Consider the following 14,637-nt stretch of genomic DNA (forward strand, 5'->3'; position numbering starts at 1 on the left):
TCCCACGCTGACCCCTGGCCCAACACTTCCCCACGCTGACCCCTGGCCCAACACTTCCCCACGCTGACCCATGACTCCACACCTCACCATGCTGACCCCTGGGCCCACACTTCCCCACGCTGACCCATGACCCCACACCTCACCACGCTGACCCCTGGCCCAACACTTCCCCACGCTGACCCCTGGCCCAACACTTCCCCGTGCTGACCCCTGGCCCAACACTTGCCCACGCTGACCCCTGGCCCAACACTTCCCCACGCTGACCCCTGGCCCAACACTTCCCCACGCTGACCCATGACTCCACACCTCACCATGCTGACCCCTGGGCCCACACTTCCCCACGCTGACCCATGACCCCACACCTCACCACGCTGACCCCTGGCCCAACACTTCCCCACGCTGACCCCTGGCCCAACACTTCCCCGTGCTGACCCCTGGCCCAACACTTGCCCACGCTGACCCCTGGCCCAACACTTCCCCACGCTGACCCCTGGCCCAACACTTCCCAAAGTGACCCCTGGCCCAACACTTCCCCACGCCGACCCCTGGCCCCACACTTCCCCACGCTGACCCCTGGCCCAACACTTCCCCACGCTGACCCCTGGCCCAACACTTCCCCACGCTGACCCATGACTCCACACCTCACCATGCTGACCCCTGGGCCCACACTTCCCCATGCTGACCCATGACCCCACACCTCACCACGCTGACCCCTGGCCCAACACTTGCCCACGCTGACCCCTGGCCCAACACTTCCCCATGCTGACCCCTGGCCCACTTCCCCACGCTGACCCCTGGCCCAACACTTCCCCACGCAGACCCCTGGCCCAACACTTCCCCACGCTGACCCCTGGCCCAACACTTCCCCACGCTGACCCCTGGCCCAACACTTCCCCACGCTGACCCCTGGCCCAACACTTCCCCACGCTGACCCCTGGCCCAACACTTCCCCACGCTGACCCCTGGCCCAACACTTCCCCACGCTGACCCCTGGCCCAACACTTCCCCACGCTGACCCCTGGCCCAACACTTCCCCACGCTGACCCCTGGCCCAACACTTCCCCACGCTGACCCCTGGCCCCACACTTCCCCACGCTGACCCCTGGCCCAACACTTCCCCACGCTGACCCCTGGCCCAACACTTCCCCACGCTGACCCCTGGCCCAACACTTCCCCACGCTGACCCCTGGCCCAACACTTCCCCACGCTGACCCATGACTCCACACCTCACCATGCTGACCCCTGGGCCCACACTTCCCCACGCTGACCCATGACCCCACACCTCACCACGCTGACCCCTGGCCCAACACTTCCCCGTGCTGACCCCTGGCCCAACACTTCCCCACGCTGACCCCTGGCCCAACACTTCCCCACGCTGACCCCTGGCCCAACACTTCCCCACGCTGACCCCTGGCCCAACACTTCCCCACGCTGACCCCTGGCCCAACACTTCCCCACGCTGACCCCTGGCCCAACACTTCCCCACGCTGACCCCTGGCCCAACACTTCCCCACGCTGACCCCTGGTCCAACACTTCCCCACGCTGACCCCTGGCCCAACACTTCCCCACGCTGACCCCTGGCCCAACACTTCCCCACGCTGACCCCTGGCCCAACACTTCCCCACGCTGACCCCTGGCCCAACACTTCCCCACGCTGACCCCTGGCCCAACACTTCCCCACGCTGACCTCTGGCCCAACACTTCCCCGTGCTGACCCCTGGCACAACACTTCCCCATGCAGACCCCTGGCCCAACACTTCCCCACGCTGACCCCTGGCCCAACACTTCCCCACGCTGACCCCTGGCCCAACACTTCCCCACGCTGACCCCTGGCCCAACACTTCCCCACGCTGACCCCTGGTCCAACACTTCCCCACGCTGACCCCTGGCCCAACACTTCCCCACGCTGACCCATGGCCCAACACTTCCCCACGCTGACCCCTGGCCCAACACTTCCCCACGCTGACCCCTGGCCCAACACTTCCCCACGCTGACCCCTGGCCCAACACTTCCCCACGCTGACCCCTGGCCCAACACTTCCCCACGCTGACCCCTGGCCCAACACTTCCCCACGCTGACCCATGACTCCACACCTCACCATGCTGACCCCTGGGCCCACACTTCCCCATGCTGACCCATGACCCCACACCTCACCACGCTGACCCCTGGCCCAACACTTGCCCACGCTGACCCCTGGCCCAACACTTCCCCATGCTGACCCCTGGCCCACTTCCCCACGCTGACCCCTGGCCCAACACTTCCCCACGCAGACCCCTGGCCCAACACTTCCCCACGCTGACCCCTGGCCCAACACTTCCCCACGCTGACCCCTGGCCCAACACTTCCCCACGCTGACCCCTGGCCCAACACTTCCCCACGCTGACCCCTGGCCCAACGCTTCCCCACGCTGACCCCTGGCCCAACGCTTCCCCACGCTGACCCCTGGCCCAACACTTCCCCACGCTGACCCCTGGTCCAACACTTCCCCACGCTGACCCCTGGCCCAACACTTCCCCACGGTGACCCCTGGACCCACACTTCCCCATGCTGACCCCTGGCCCAACACTTCCCCACGCTGACCCCTGGCCCAACACTTCCCCACGCTGACCCCTGGCCCAACACTTCCCCACGCTGACCCCTGGCCCAACACTTCCCCACGCTGACCCATGACTCCACACCTCACCATGCTGACCCCTGGGCCCACACTTCCCCACGCTGACCCATGACCCCACACCTCACCACGCTGACCCCTGGCCCAACACTTCCCCACGCTGACCCCTGGCCCAACACTTCCCCGTGCTGACCCCTGGCCCAACACTTGCTCACGCTGACCCCTGGCCCAACACTTCCCCACGCTGACCCCTGGCCCAACACTTCCCAAAGTGACCCCTGGCCCAACACTTCCCCACGCCGACCCCTGGCCCCACACTTCCCCACGCTGACCCCTGGCCCAACACTTCCCCACGCTGACCCCTGGCCCAACACTTCCCCACGCTGACCCATGACTCCACACCTCACCATGCTGACCCCTGGGCCCACACTTCCCCATGCTGACCCATGACCCCACACCTCACCACGCTGACCCCTGGCCCAACACTTCCCCACGCTGACCCCTGGCCCAACACTTCCCCATGCTGACCCCTGGCCCACTTCCCCACGCTGACCCCTGGCCCAACACTTCCCCACGCAGACCCCTGGCCCAACACTTCCCCACGCTGACCCCTGGCCCAACACTTCCCCACGCTGACCCCTGGCCCAACACTTCCCCACGCTGACCCCTGGCCCAACACTTCCCCACGCTGACCCCTGGCCCAACACTTCCCCACGCTGACCCCTGGCCCAACACTTCCCCGTGCTGACCCCTGGCCCAACACTTCCCCACGCTGACCCATGACTCCACACCTCACCATGCTGACCCCTGGGCCCACACTTCCCCACGGTGACCCATGACCCCACACCTCACCACGCTGACCCCTGGCCCAACATTTCCCCAAGCTCACCCCTGGACCCACACTTCCCCACGCTGACCCCTGGCCCCACACTTCCCCAGGCTGACCCCTGGCCCCACACTTCCCCAGGCTGACCCCTGGCCCCACTCTTCCCCACGCTGACCCCTGGCTCAACTCTTCTCCACGCTGACCCCTGGCCCAACACTTCCCCACGCTGACCACTGGCCCAACACTTCCCCACGCTGACCACTGGCCCAACACCTCCCCGCGCTGACCCCTCACCACCTAAGCCCCTGACCACATGACGTCCCTATGACCACCTATGGCCCCAAAATGATCCTGACACCACATCTCACCACCCTGGCCCTGCGCTGACCCAGGGCCCTACCCCACACCACGCTGACCCACGACCCCACACTGACCCATGATCCCACATCACCACGCTGACCCACGACCCCACACTGACCCATGATCCCACATCACCACGCTGACCCACGACCCCACACCTCGCCATGCTGACCCACGACCCCACACCTCACCACGCAGACCCACGACCCCACACTAACCTATGACCCCACATCACCACGCTGACCCACGACCCCACACCTCACCACGCTGACCCAGGACCCCACACCTCACCACGCTGACCCAGGACCCCACACCTCACGACACTGACCCACGACCCCACACCTCACCACGCTGACCCACGACTCCACACCTCACCAAGCTGACCCACGACCCCACACCTCACCACGCTGACCCACGACCCCACACCTCACCACGCTGACCCACGACCCCACACCTCACCACGCTGACCCACGACCCCACACCTCACCACGCTGACCCACGACCCCACACCTCACCACGCTGACCCACGACCCCACACCTCACCACGCTGACCCACGACCCCACAGCTCACCATGCTGACCCACGACAGCAGGTCAGCCTCAAAGCAGTTAATCCCCATCTTACAGGTGGATTTGTGAATGGGAAGGGGGGCAAATTTCAGAAATGTTGCAAGGAGGAGGAGAGGCCACAAAAACAAGAACAATGCCATGAATCTCAGAGAGCAGAGAGCATCTGGTGTGGTGGCTGCTATCTCTCTGAATACCTTCAAGATGGGACAGGGGCCGTTCCAGACCGGGGCAGAGTTCATATCACACAAAAACCAAAAAGAAGATGGATTTGAATTTCTATAGCAGATCTCACAGCCTTAAGGATCCCAAAGTGGGTCACAGCCAATAAAGTACTTTTGGTTTGCAGTCACTGTTGTCATGTGGGCAATACAGCATCAATTTGTGCACAGGAAGGTCCCAGAGAATGAGCTACATAAAGTATTTATATTTTTTGTGACGTTGATTGAGGACATAGACCAGGACACCAGGTCCAGCTGAGAGGGTAGGCAGTGCAGCACTCCCTCAGTACCAGCATTTGGATATTTGAGCCTAAGTCTGACACAGGTGAGAGTGCTACCGACTGTGACAGGGCTTTAGACTTGGTTCAAATGATTTCCTGAACTCAATCGATTGCCTGAGAGTGTTTGCCGAGGAACGTTCTGAAGTGTCTTCTTCCTCATTGGGCCTGAAATTTTTTCCTCCACTTTTCCTGCATCTTCAAGAGGTTACAAGGCCGTGGCTGGGGGGTGACAGGTGGAAGGTCAGGGTGGGGAGCGTCTCAGTACGATGCTCCAGCCAACGGCACAGCCAGCTAGTCTTTTCTAGCTGGTCAGTTCTGTAACATGGTTTAACTAGTCCAACACACTCGGGGTCAGCCTCCCACTTTCTACCGTTCAGTAAATCCGGCCATCCAAAATTCTGCTGCTCATCTCCTAACCCAAACCCATCACACCCTCTCTGCTTGCTGCCGGCTTAGGCAATGCCTCGATCTTAAAATTCTCATGCTGGTCTTCAAACTGATCCATGGCCTTGCCCCCTCCCTATCTCTAACCTCCTGCAGCTCCACGATCCTCCTTGATCCCTACACTTCCTGAATTCAGTCCTCTCACAGCACCCCCCGATTTTAATCACTCCAGCACTGGGGCGCTTGCCTTCAGTTGGCAATGTTTTGAAGCTGAGGAATTCCCTCCCTAAATCTCTGCTCTCCTCCTTCCGCCTTTACAACGCTCCTTAAAACCTCCCTCTCTGATCGTGCTCTTGACTATTCTGCCCTAATATCTCATTACCTGCTCCCACATCAAATGTTCCTGGTGGGAAGTGGACGTTTTATGATTTTAAAGGTGCTATATAGCTCCAAGTTGTTGTTGCTGTGATCCTGGGGCTTGGGACTGAGGCACACGGCTGTAGCTTTACCTGCTAGACATGACGATGGCGTCGTTGAACTCGCTGCGGCAGTTCTGCCGGAAGGCAGTGCGGCCACCATTGGTGATCACCGCATTGTTCCCGTGAAGGTGGTGGAAGCGGAGGTCAGTGCTGGGAGTCAGCGAGAAGAGGCTGCAGGGAGAGACCTGATTATTGCCGTCCAAGGGTTCGTCAGGCAGAGGGGGCAGATCTGGGCAAGAAATCATGTCACAGAGATCAGATACACACGCATCCCTTTCACATTAACTCAGGATTTATCACACACTTACCTCTATTAGATTAACGTCCTACAACTGATGAGTATTCAGACAGCTATTGATAAATTATTTGGAATAAACGAGAGTATGAGCCAATATAGACAGATCAGAACAAGGACAGAAGGTCAGTTAAGCCGGGGAGACTGATTAGCTGGTAGCATTGCTCTGTGTGAAACCTAAAGAGTTAAGGTGAAAGAGGGTCCCTGAGGGAGGTGAGGAGTTTCACTGCCTAGTGTTACTAGAGTAGGAGATAGTGTGATGAGTTTTCACTTTAACACAGTGAGAGCACATGCAGGATGCTTGCAAGCAGCAAGACCTGGACAATCCCCGGGCTTGGGCTGATAAGTGGCAAGGGACATGTGCACTAGACAATGCAGGTAATGACCAACTCCAACAATAGTCAAATCACCTCCCATTGACGTTCAACAGAACTAGCACTCCTAGAGGAATCTTGGGCCACGATTATACCATACAGGAGATGGATGTCTTCAAAGTTAACACTTGGGCCCGTGTATCTCCCTGGGGCAGGTTTTGATCAGCCAACGGGGTCGGAGAGGAGTTTTCCTGAGAGTCTTCTTTCCTGTCTCACCTTTGGGTCCGGGGGAGGAGTGGGAAGAGGTGGATGGGTGCCCAGTCATAACGTCTGCATTGATTTCAGGGATGAGGGGGCTGTCCTACAAGGAGAGGCTAAGTAAAATGGACATTTACTCTTGGGAATTTATAAGCATGAGAAATGATTTTGATGAAATGGATAAAATTCTGAGAAAATTTGACAGGGTAGATGCTGAGCGGCAGAATCGCCTGACTGGAGAGTCTTGAGCTAAGGGGTCACGTCTCAGGATAGGGTATTGATGATTTAGCATTGAGATGAGGAGACGTTTCTTCACTTGTGAATTGTTGGAATTCTGAGATGTGGGTTGTTGAGTATACTCAAGACTGAGATTGATAGATCTTTGGGCATTAAGGAAATGAAGGAGCGGGATCCACTATTCAATACTGAATGGTTGAGGGGCTGAATGGCCTCCTCCTACTCCTATTTCATATATGCTCATGGTCCAACCATCAGGTCTGGGGCAAGCTGGATGGAACGTGCCCGTCAATTCCATCCATTCGTAAGGAGGAAGTGTGTGTAAGGATGAGGTACTCGGAACTCAGGAGGGACAAGAGAGTCAAGCACAGCGGAGCACTGCTATGCTGGGGTTGGTGAAACAGAGTGGGTTTAAGTAGGGAGGGCACACATCCAAGGCTAGTGAAACGACAGACCCACCTATATCGTCTATGATAGTAGCCTGGGCAGCCTGGCCGTAGAGATCCACCACTGCATAAACATTGGACGGTACGTTGGACGCTGCCAGACCCTGGTCCACATTGTTCACAAAGAAATGCAAACTTCCATCTTCCTTGCGCATCACGCCAACTGTATCACCTGCCTTGTGCCAGCCAACAGAGGAGGAAGGAATGAGGTGGGAAGTTAGAACGGGAAGCAGTATGGGAGGGAATAACGATTAGCACAGTATTTACTCCACCTGGATCTGTGTATTATTTATGGGCCCAAGGAGACTGACCACCGCCCCTCACTCTGCCTGAGAAAGGCCACATCAAACGGCTCAGGTAATTTGGGGCATGTGAAGTTGAGCACGCTCCAGGTCATAGGGAGCAAGGGTTTACTTGCAGGAGTGCTCACTGGCACTGAGTACTTGGAAAATAACCAAGGTTAATGTCCAAAAATGTAGCATCTAACTGCTTGTCAACTGCTTCCAGACACCTCCCAAACATTCTATCACATATATTGAGAGTGACCATTCTTCACAAAGTAATTCAGTGGCTGTGAAACACTTTACAACACCCCAAAGTCATGAAAAGCACCATAACTCTGTAAAAGATAAGTCTTTCTTCCATTTCTGCTCAGTACCTGTTTCTTCTCCATCAAACATCATCGCAAAACTACTCTGCTGAAGGTTCATCATAAATAATTTTCCGTGACATTCAGTGTCTAAGAAAGTCCTGGGTTCAGGTCTGGCCCCACAGATCTGACAAGGGAATCTCAGCTGACACTGCGAGTGCAGTACTGAGGGAACCCTGCAGGTTCAGAGGTGCTGTCTTTTGGATGAGACATTAAACAGAGGCCCGGTCAGCTCCTGCTTTCTCCTTCTTTTCCTACTGCTGCTTGTATGGTTGGCAAGGAGCAATTATTGGACAGAGCAGGAACCTGTTACAAACCCTGAGGACAACCATTACGATCCCATCGTCACCACCTTGGCCAGCCAACAATCAAAGTCCTCACTGTGGAAGAGGCTGCGCGGCCAAGGTAGGAGTCAGAAGACACCTGACATCCAACTTCCACTCGTAAGGGAGAATCATTCTCAACATGACGGGACTGGCAGTAATTACGAAAATGACAACTCCGCACCAAAACACAAAGTCTAGATGAGCTCATGGAACATTTTTAAACATCTATTAAATTCTAACCAAACTTTTAATTGAGTTGAAAGAAAATCCTTCAAGGGTTTGACGGGGTAGATGTTGCCCTGGGCTGGGGTGCTCAGACTGGGTGGGGGGGGGGGGGGCAAGCGCTGGGGGCTGTGTCACAGTCTCACGATAAGGGGCTGGCCTTTAAGGACTGGAGAAGGAGAAATTTCTACTCTGAGGGGGTTGTGAATCTTTTCAATTCTCTACCCAAGAGGGCTGTGAATCCTCAGTTTTTGAGCAAATTAATAGTAGAAATCATTGGATTTTTGATACTAAGGGAATTACAGCATATGGGGATTGGGCAGGATGATGCAGCTGAAGATGGTCAACCACAATCTTAATAAAGCCTTGTATTTCTCTCGCTCCCTCCATGACCTCAGGATGCCCCCAAGTCACTTTTTCAAGTGTAGCCACGACTGTGAAGTAGGGAATGTGCCAGATCACACCCACAGCAATATGATCACGACCCAGATCATCTGCTTCTCCTGATGTTGGTTGAAGAATAAATATTGTCCGGCGCACCAGGAGAACTCCCTGCTTTTCCATGGAATAGTGGCCATCAGATGGTTTATGTCCACCTGAGCAGGGAGACAGGGCCTGGGTTTGTGCAGAGTGGGAGTGCAGCTCTCTCTCTAAACTGGCACTGGTAGCGTCAGCCTCGATTCTGTGTTCAAGTCTCTGTGGAGTGGAGCTTGCAGCTAGAACCCACGACCACCTGAGCTGCTATTTTCAGGGAAGGGGGGAGGTGGAATAGCGCTACTCATTGAGCCATGGCTCAGAAATATATTGTGCTGTTTTATATTCTGTTCAGTCACAGAGATCCAGTGACAAGCAAAGAGATATCCCCCTCAGCTTAACCACTAGTAATAAAGGTGGTACCATTTGAAGGCCTTACCTTTAACCGATCAAGGTTGTGACCATACTCATCGAGAATTGTGGTCCCATTATGCATCACTCCATTACCGGTCATCATCCAGGTTCCTGAAATGGAAAGGGTAACTAGCTGTCACCTTCAGGATGAAACGTCCTTGCTCTGAAACGTTAACTCTATTTCTCCACTGACGTTGCAGGACCTGCTGAGTATTTCCAGCATTTACTGTCTTTATTCTAAACTTTAACCTTTTCTGTTCAGACAAAGCCACGAGGAACCCACTTGTGAGAAAAGCTTTTGTGAACAATGTATTCTGGTATTTGTTTCTTTCTTTGCCACGGGATGTATGGGGTTAAATTCCACACCAACCTGTTCTCATACAACGCCCATTGGCACATATCAGTCCAACTGGGTTGCCAATCCCCAGGGTCTCCTATGTCCCCAGTAATTAATGACAATCTCCAGGGCAGTGCTTCCAGCAACACTCAGGAGACAAATTACTGGAGTCAGAAAGAATTCTTTTATTTGATATTAAAAAACATTTAAACGGTTTTGTTCATTATCAAAATGTCCCACATAGGACTGATTCTAGGGTTTATCCACTTTCCAACTGATAAAGCACAGCACAGCATGTTGTTGGGGGGAGCGAGGCTCAGGGTGGGGGCGGGGAAGGGAGAGTCGGCAGGGGGGCAGGGGAGGGAGAGTCGGGGTGGGGGGGACAGGGGAGGGAGAGTCGGGGTGGGGGGACAGGGGAGGGAGAGTCGGGGTGGGGGGGACAGGGGAGGGAGAGTCGGGTTGGGGGGGACAGGGTAGGGAGAGTGGGGCAGGGAGGGTGGTGAGGCTGATCGGACAAGGGGACAGCAAGGCTAGGTGGACAGAAAGAGGTAAAAAATATGTTGTGATCTATGAAAACGCACCAGAACGTAGATTGGTCATGGTTGATGGCAGCTGGAGATAAGCAGGATTGTGGGTAGTCACACCAATTTCTATGGAGCCCGCCCACTTGTCTACCATCTTGTCAATACGGACTTGAAAGATTTCGTTGCTCCTCAGGGGTCGGTTGCTGAGCACCACGCCATGGTTGAAGTCATCTGTTGCGCTGTAAAGAATCACAAGGAGGTCACATACGCTAACACGGCTGAAATCTGAACACTTGTGCAATGGGGCAAAATGTGCAGGGGAGAAAGAGTTTGTATTTACTGGTGTCTTTCAGGGCATCCCATAACTCTTCATCAAGTGCAACGATATTGTAGGAAACGGAAGAATCAAATAACACAAAGCAAGATCCCACAAATAGCAACATCACTGAATAACTGGCAATTTTTCAAGTCATTGGTTGAGGGATGAATATGGGCCCAGGATCAGGGAGAACTCCCTCGTTCATCTTTGGATAGGCCACTTGAGAGAGAAGACAAGGACTTGGTTTCATGTCTCATCTGAAAGTTGGCACCTCCAGCAGTGCCGTACTCCGTTGGTACAACACTGGGAGTGCTGGCCTAGATCTGGTACTTGGGCCTCTGGATAGGGAGTTGAATCCATGACCTTTGGGCTCAGGGGTGAGTGTGTTTCTCAAAGAGTCTCTGGCAATGTCAGCGTGAGGGCAAAAACAGAAACACAATGGACTCCAACAGCTTGGATTAATATAGCTTTTGGAAAACAAACTGAGTGTGAACGATCCAACATGTATAAAACCAGAATGTGAACAAAACACCTGTTCCGAGTTTTCTACATTCCATCTAATGGCTTTCCTCAATCCGACAGCAATAAAATCCAGCACCTTTACCTCACTGCAGCTGAAGTACAAACCTTTTCGGTAATTTCCTTCTAATCTGAAGAAGCCATTCTGCCCTTGTTCCATCAAACAGCTCAGGGCTAATACATGTCTCAACTTTCTTTTGACCTGTCTTTGTGCCCTTTCCTTGCTAAACAATCTATAAATCCCGGCTTTGAAATTTTCAACTAAGCCCCTGAACCCTCCCTCCCTGCCCTCACTCAACACCTTTTCACAGGAGAGGATTTCAGATTTCCCTCCTTTATATGAAGAGGTGTTTCCTGACATCACTGCTCAGCAGCCTAGGATTGTGCCCCCTAGTTCTGGGCTGGACCCCCAAAAGGAAAAACTCTCTTTCTATTTACCCTGTCGAATCCTTTCTGCATTTTAAACACCTCAATTTAAAGTTAGATACAGAGTAAATCTCCCTCTACACTGTCCCCATCAAACACTCACAGGACAGGTACAGCACGGGTTAGATATAGTGTAAAGCTCCCTCTACACTGTCCCCATCAAACACTCTCAGGAGAGGTACAGCACGGGGTTAGATACAGAGTAAAGCTGCTTCTACACTGTCTCCATCAAACACTCGCAGGACAGGTACAGCACGGGTTAGATATAGTGTAAAGCTCCCTCTACACTGTCCCCATCAAACACTCCCAGGACAGGGTCAGCACAGTCACATCATCTTGCTTACTTACTGGGGCCTCAGTGCTGTCCTCCCGTCACACACTATTGCTGCCTTCTGCCCACAGTTGGGATGGAAGAGCAGCCTTTCCACCTCAGTTTCTCCAGAGTCGAAAACTCGCCGTCCCACATCTGGCGACAGAGCCCGCATAATGGCGTTGTTCCTGCGCAGCCGGTCGGAGTGGTTGTGGTTGTGGACAATGGTCACTTTCACTGCCATGCCATAGAGATCCACCACCCCATAGACCGTAGGCAGCGTCTGGGTTGCAGCTACGCCTGCGAGAGAGAGCGTGAGGGGCAGAGAGAAAGAGAGAGCGCGTGTGAGGGGCAGAGAGAGAGAGAGTGCACGCACGAGGGGCAGAGAGAGAGAGAGAGCGCGCGCGAGGGGCAGAGAGAGCGCGTGCAAGGGGCAAAGAGAGCGCGTGCAAGGGGCAAAGAGAGCGCACGCGAGAGGCAAAGAGAGAGAGAGAGCGCGCGCGCGAGGGGCAGAGAGAGCGCGTGCACGCGAGGGGCATAGAGAGAGTGCGCGCGCGAGGGGCAGAGAGAGAGAGAGCGCACGCGAGGGGCAGAGAGAGAGAGCGCGCGCGAGGGGCAGAGAGAGAGAGCGCGCGCGAGGGGCAGAGAGAGAGAGCGCGCGCGAGGGGCAGAGAGAGAGAGCGCGCGCGAGGGGCAGAGAGAGAGAGTGCGAGGGGCAGAGTGAGAGAGAGCGCGAGGAGCAGAGTGAGAGAGAGCGCGAGGAGCAGAGTGAGAGAGAGCACGAGGAGCAGAGTGAGAGAGCGCACGAGGAGCAGAGTGAGAGAGCACGAGGAGCAGAGTGAGAGAGAGCACAAGGAGCAGAGTGAGAGAGAGCACGAGGAGCAGAGAGGGGGAGAGCACGAGGAAGAGAGAGAGAACCCGAGGGGCAGGTATAGAGTGAAGCGCAGATAGAGAGGGTGTGACAGAGAGAGTAAGGGAGAGAGGGAGAGAAAGGAGTAAACCTTTGCACACTTTTGAGTGCGAGCAACAAGGTGCCCAGTGCCATTGTCAAACACTTCTGTCTAACATATAGCCTTACTGGCGTGGCAGATTGGTAGTTATGGTGCTAGACTGGGAAGCCATGAGTTCACGTGTCACCACACCAAGTTGTGAAATTTGGTAATTTGTCTGCTAGTACCAAAAATAAACTGAGCTCAAAAGCCGATAATAAAATCCAACCAATTTAGAGGGGAAGCTACATCCAGCCTACATGAGACTCCAGTCCCACACAGTATGGTGGACTGTTGAAGAGGCAAGACACTCAACTGTGAAAGTAAAGCACTGCAGGGACAACTGGCCAACATTCACCGCCTTTGTCACATCCTGAAAACAAACACGAGAAGTTCAGAGATGGAATCAAACTCCTCAAACTGAGTCTCAGCATGGTTTTACAAGGCTTGTTCAGTTTAGGGGTCATGGCTCTTGCTTTGGTAACTGAAATTTGCACGAGTTTTGGCCTTCGAATCCCAAACGAGCCCTTGTTGATCACAATCGGTGCGGCTAAGTGATGAGACGCTTCCTTCCGATTTAGGAGGTTGCAGGTTCAAACCTCCCTCAGGAGTGAGCGTGTATGATATTGGCCGGCACTTTCAGGGGCTGGCACAGGGAATGCTATTTATCAGCTGTGATGCTGTTCTGTGGTCCTGTCCGTTCAGGGCGATGTTTCAGGTCCTACCATACTTTTATCCAAAAGGCCACTGGGTATGTACAGGAGGACAACATTTTTGGGGCAACGGGGGAAAACTGCCGTGTGGGATGAAATTGGACACTTCCTTCAAAGGGCTGCCACACACACAATGGGCTGAATGGACTCTTTTCTAAGATTCTTGGACACCCCAGCAAGGAGCAGGCTGTTGGTCTGAGCTCTTGTTTTACATCGGTTACCTAGAGGGAAGCATTATGGTTCTGTGAGGGGCACGCCTCAGCATGATGTGAGGTACAAGCTTTAAGTCAGTGGGTAGCACTCTCGCCTCTGAGCCAAGAGACCGTGGGCTCAAGTCCCATTCCAGAAACTCGAAGGAATAGGCCAGTGCCGAGGAAGCAATGCACTCATTAAACCAGGCCACTTCTGTCCCCTTGGGTGGATGGATATAAATGCCACGTTCATTCTTTTGAGGAAATATAGAAAATGTACAGTACAGGAGGTCACTTGTCTCATCACACCTGTAGCAGCTTAAATAGCCATCCAGCCCAAACCGACTTCCCAGCTCTGGGTCCCTAGCCCCTCAGGCTACAGTACATCAAGTTTTTTTTTAATGCAATGGGGCTTTTCTACCTCTAGCACCCTCAGGTAGTGAGTCCCACACCCACATCACCCTCTGTGAAAATATTACTCAACTACTCTAATTACTCTGCCAGTTACTGTAAATCTCTGACCTCTGGCTTTAGGTCCGTCTGATCCACTCTATCGAAGCCCATCATAATTAAAATCTCCCCTTAGCTTCCTCTGTCCCACAGAAAACAATCTCAGCTTGTCCAATCCTTCCTCCACTCCTGGCAACATCCTGCTAGAATCTCTCTCTAACTTCTCTAGTGAGGTCACATTTCTTCAGTAATGTGATGACCAGAAACATAGACGTTACTCGAGCTGTGACCTATCTTATGTTTTATACAGTTCCAGCATAACCACCCCCCCCAACTCTTATATTTGATGCCTTGGCTAATGAGAGAAAAGTATCCCACCTGCCTCCTTAAAGACTTCATCTGCTTGGCCTGCCACCTTTGGGGACCTGTGGACATGAACACCAAGGTTCTTCAGTTTCTCTACGCTTTTCAATATCCTACCGTTTATTGTGAACA

At 54.2% G+C, this 14,637-nt stretch overlaps 1 protein-coding gene across 4 annotated transcripts in view; it reads right to left on the reverse strand.

Annotated features, from left to right (window-relative positions):
* The window catches only part of neurl4 (neuralized E3 ubiquitin protein ligase 4), a 250,673-nt gene that overhangs the window by 53,259 nt on the left and 182,777 nt on the right, over positions 1–14,637 (reverse strand). For all 4 annotated transcript variants that reach the window (XM_041181342.1, XM_041181341.1, XM_041181340.1 and 1 more), the window contains exons 7-11: positions 11,838–12,099; positions 10,283–10,464; positions 9,390–9,475; positions 7,293–7,455; positions 5,760–5,958 (exon numbers count right to left, since the gene is read on the reverse strand). In XM_041181342.1, the coding sequence (XP_041037276.1) occupies positions 5,760–5,958; positions 7,293–7,455; positions 9,390–9,475; positions 10,283–10,464; positions 11,838–12,099 (892 nt within the window). The remainder of the gene's footprint in view (positions 1–5,759; positions 5,959–7,292; positions 7,456–9,389; positions 9,476–10,282; positions 10,465–11,837; positions 12,100–14,637) is intronic.

The sequence above is a fragment of the Carcharodon carcharias genome, assembly GCF_017639515.1.
Source record: "Carcharodon carcharias isolate sCarCar2 chromosome 33 unlocalized genomic scaffold, sCarCar2.pri SUPER_33_unloc_1, whole genome shotgun sequence".
Classification (NCBI taxonomy): Eukaryota; Metazoa; Chordata; class Chondrichthyes; order Lamniformes; family Lamnidae; genus Carcharodon; species Carcharodon carcharias.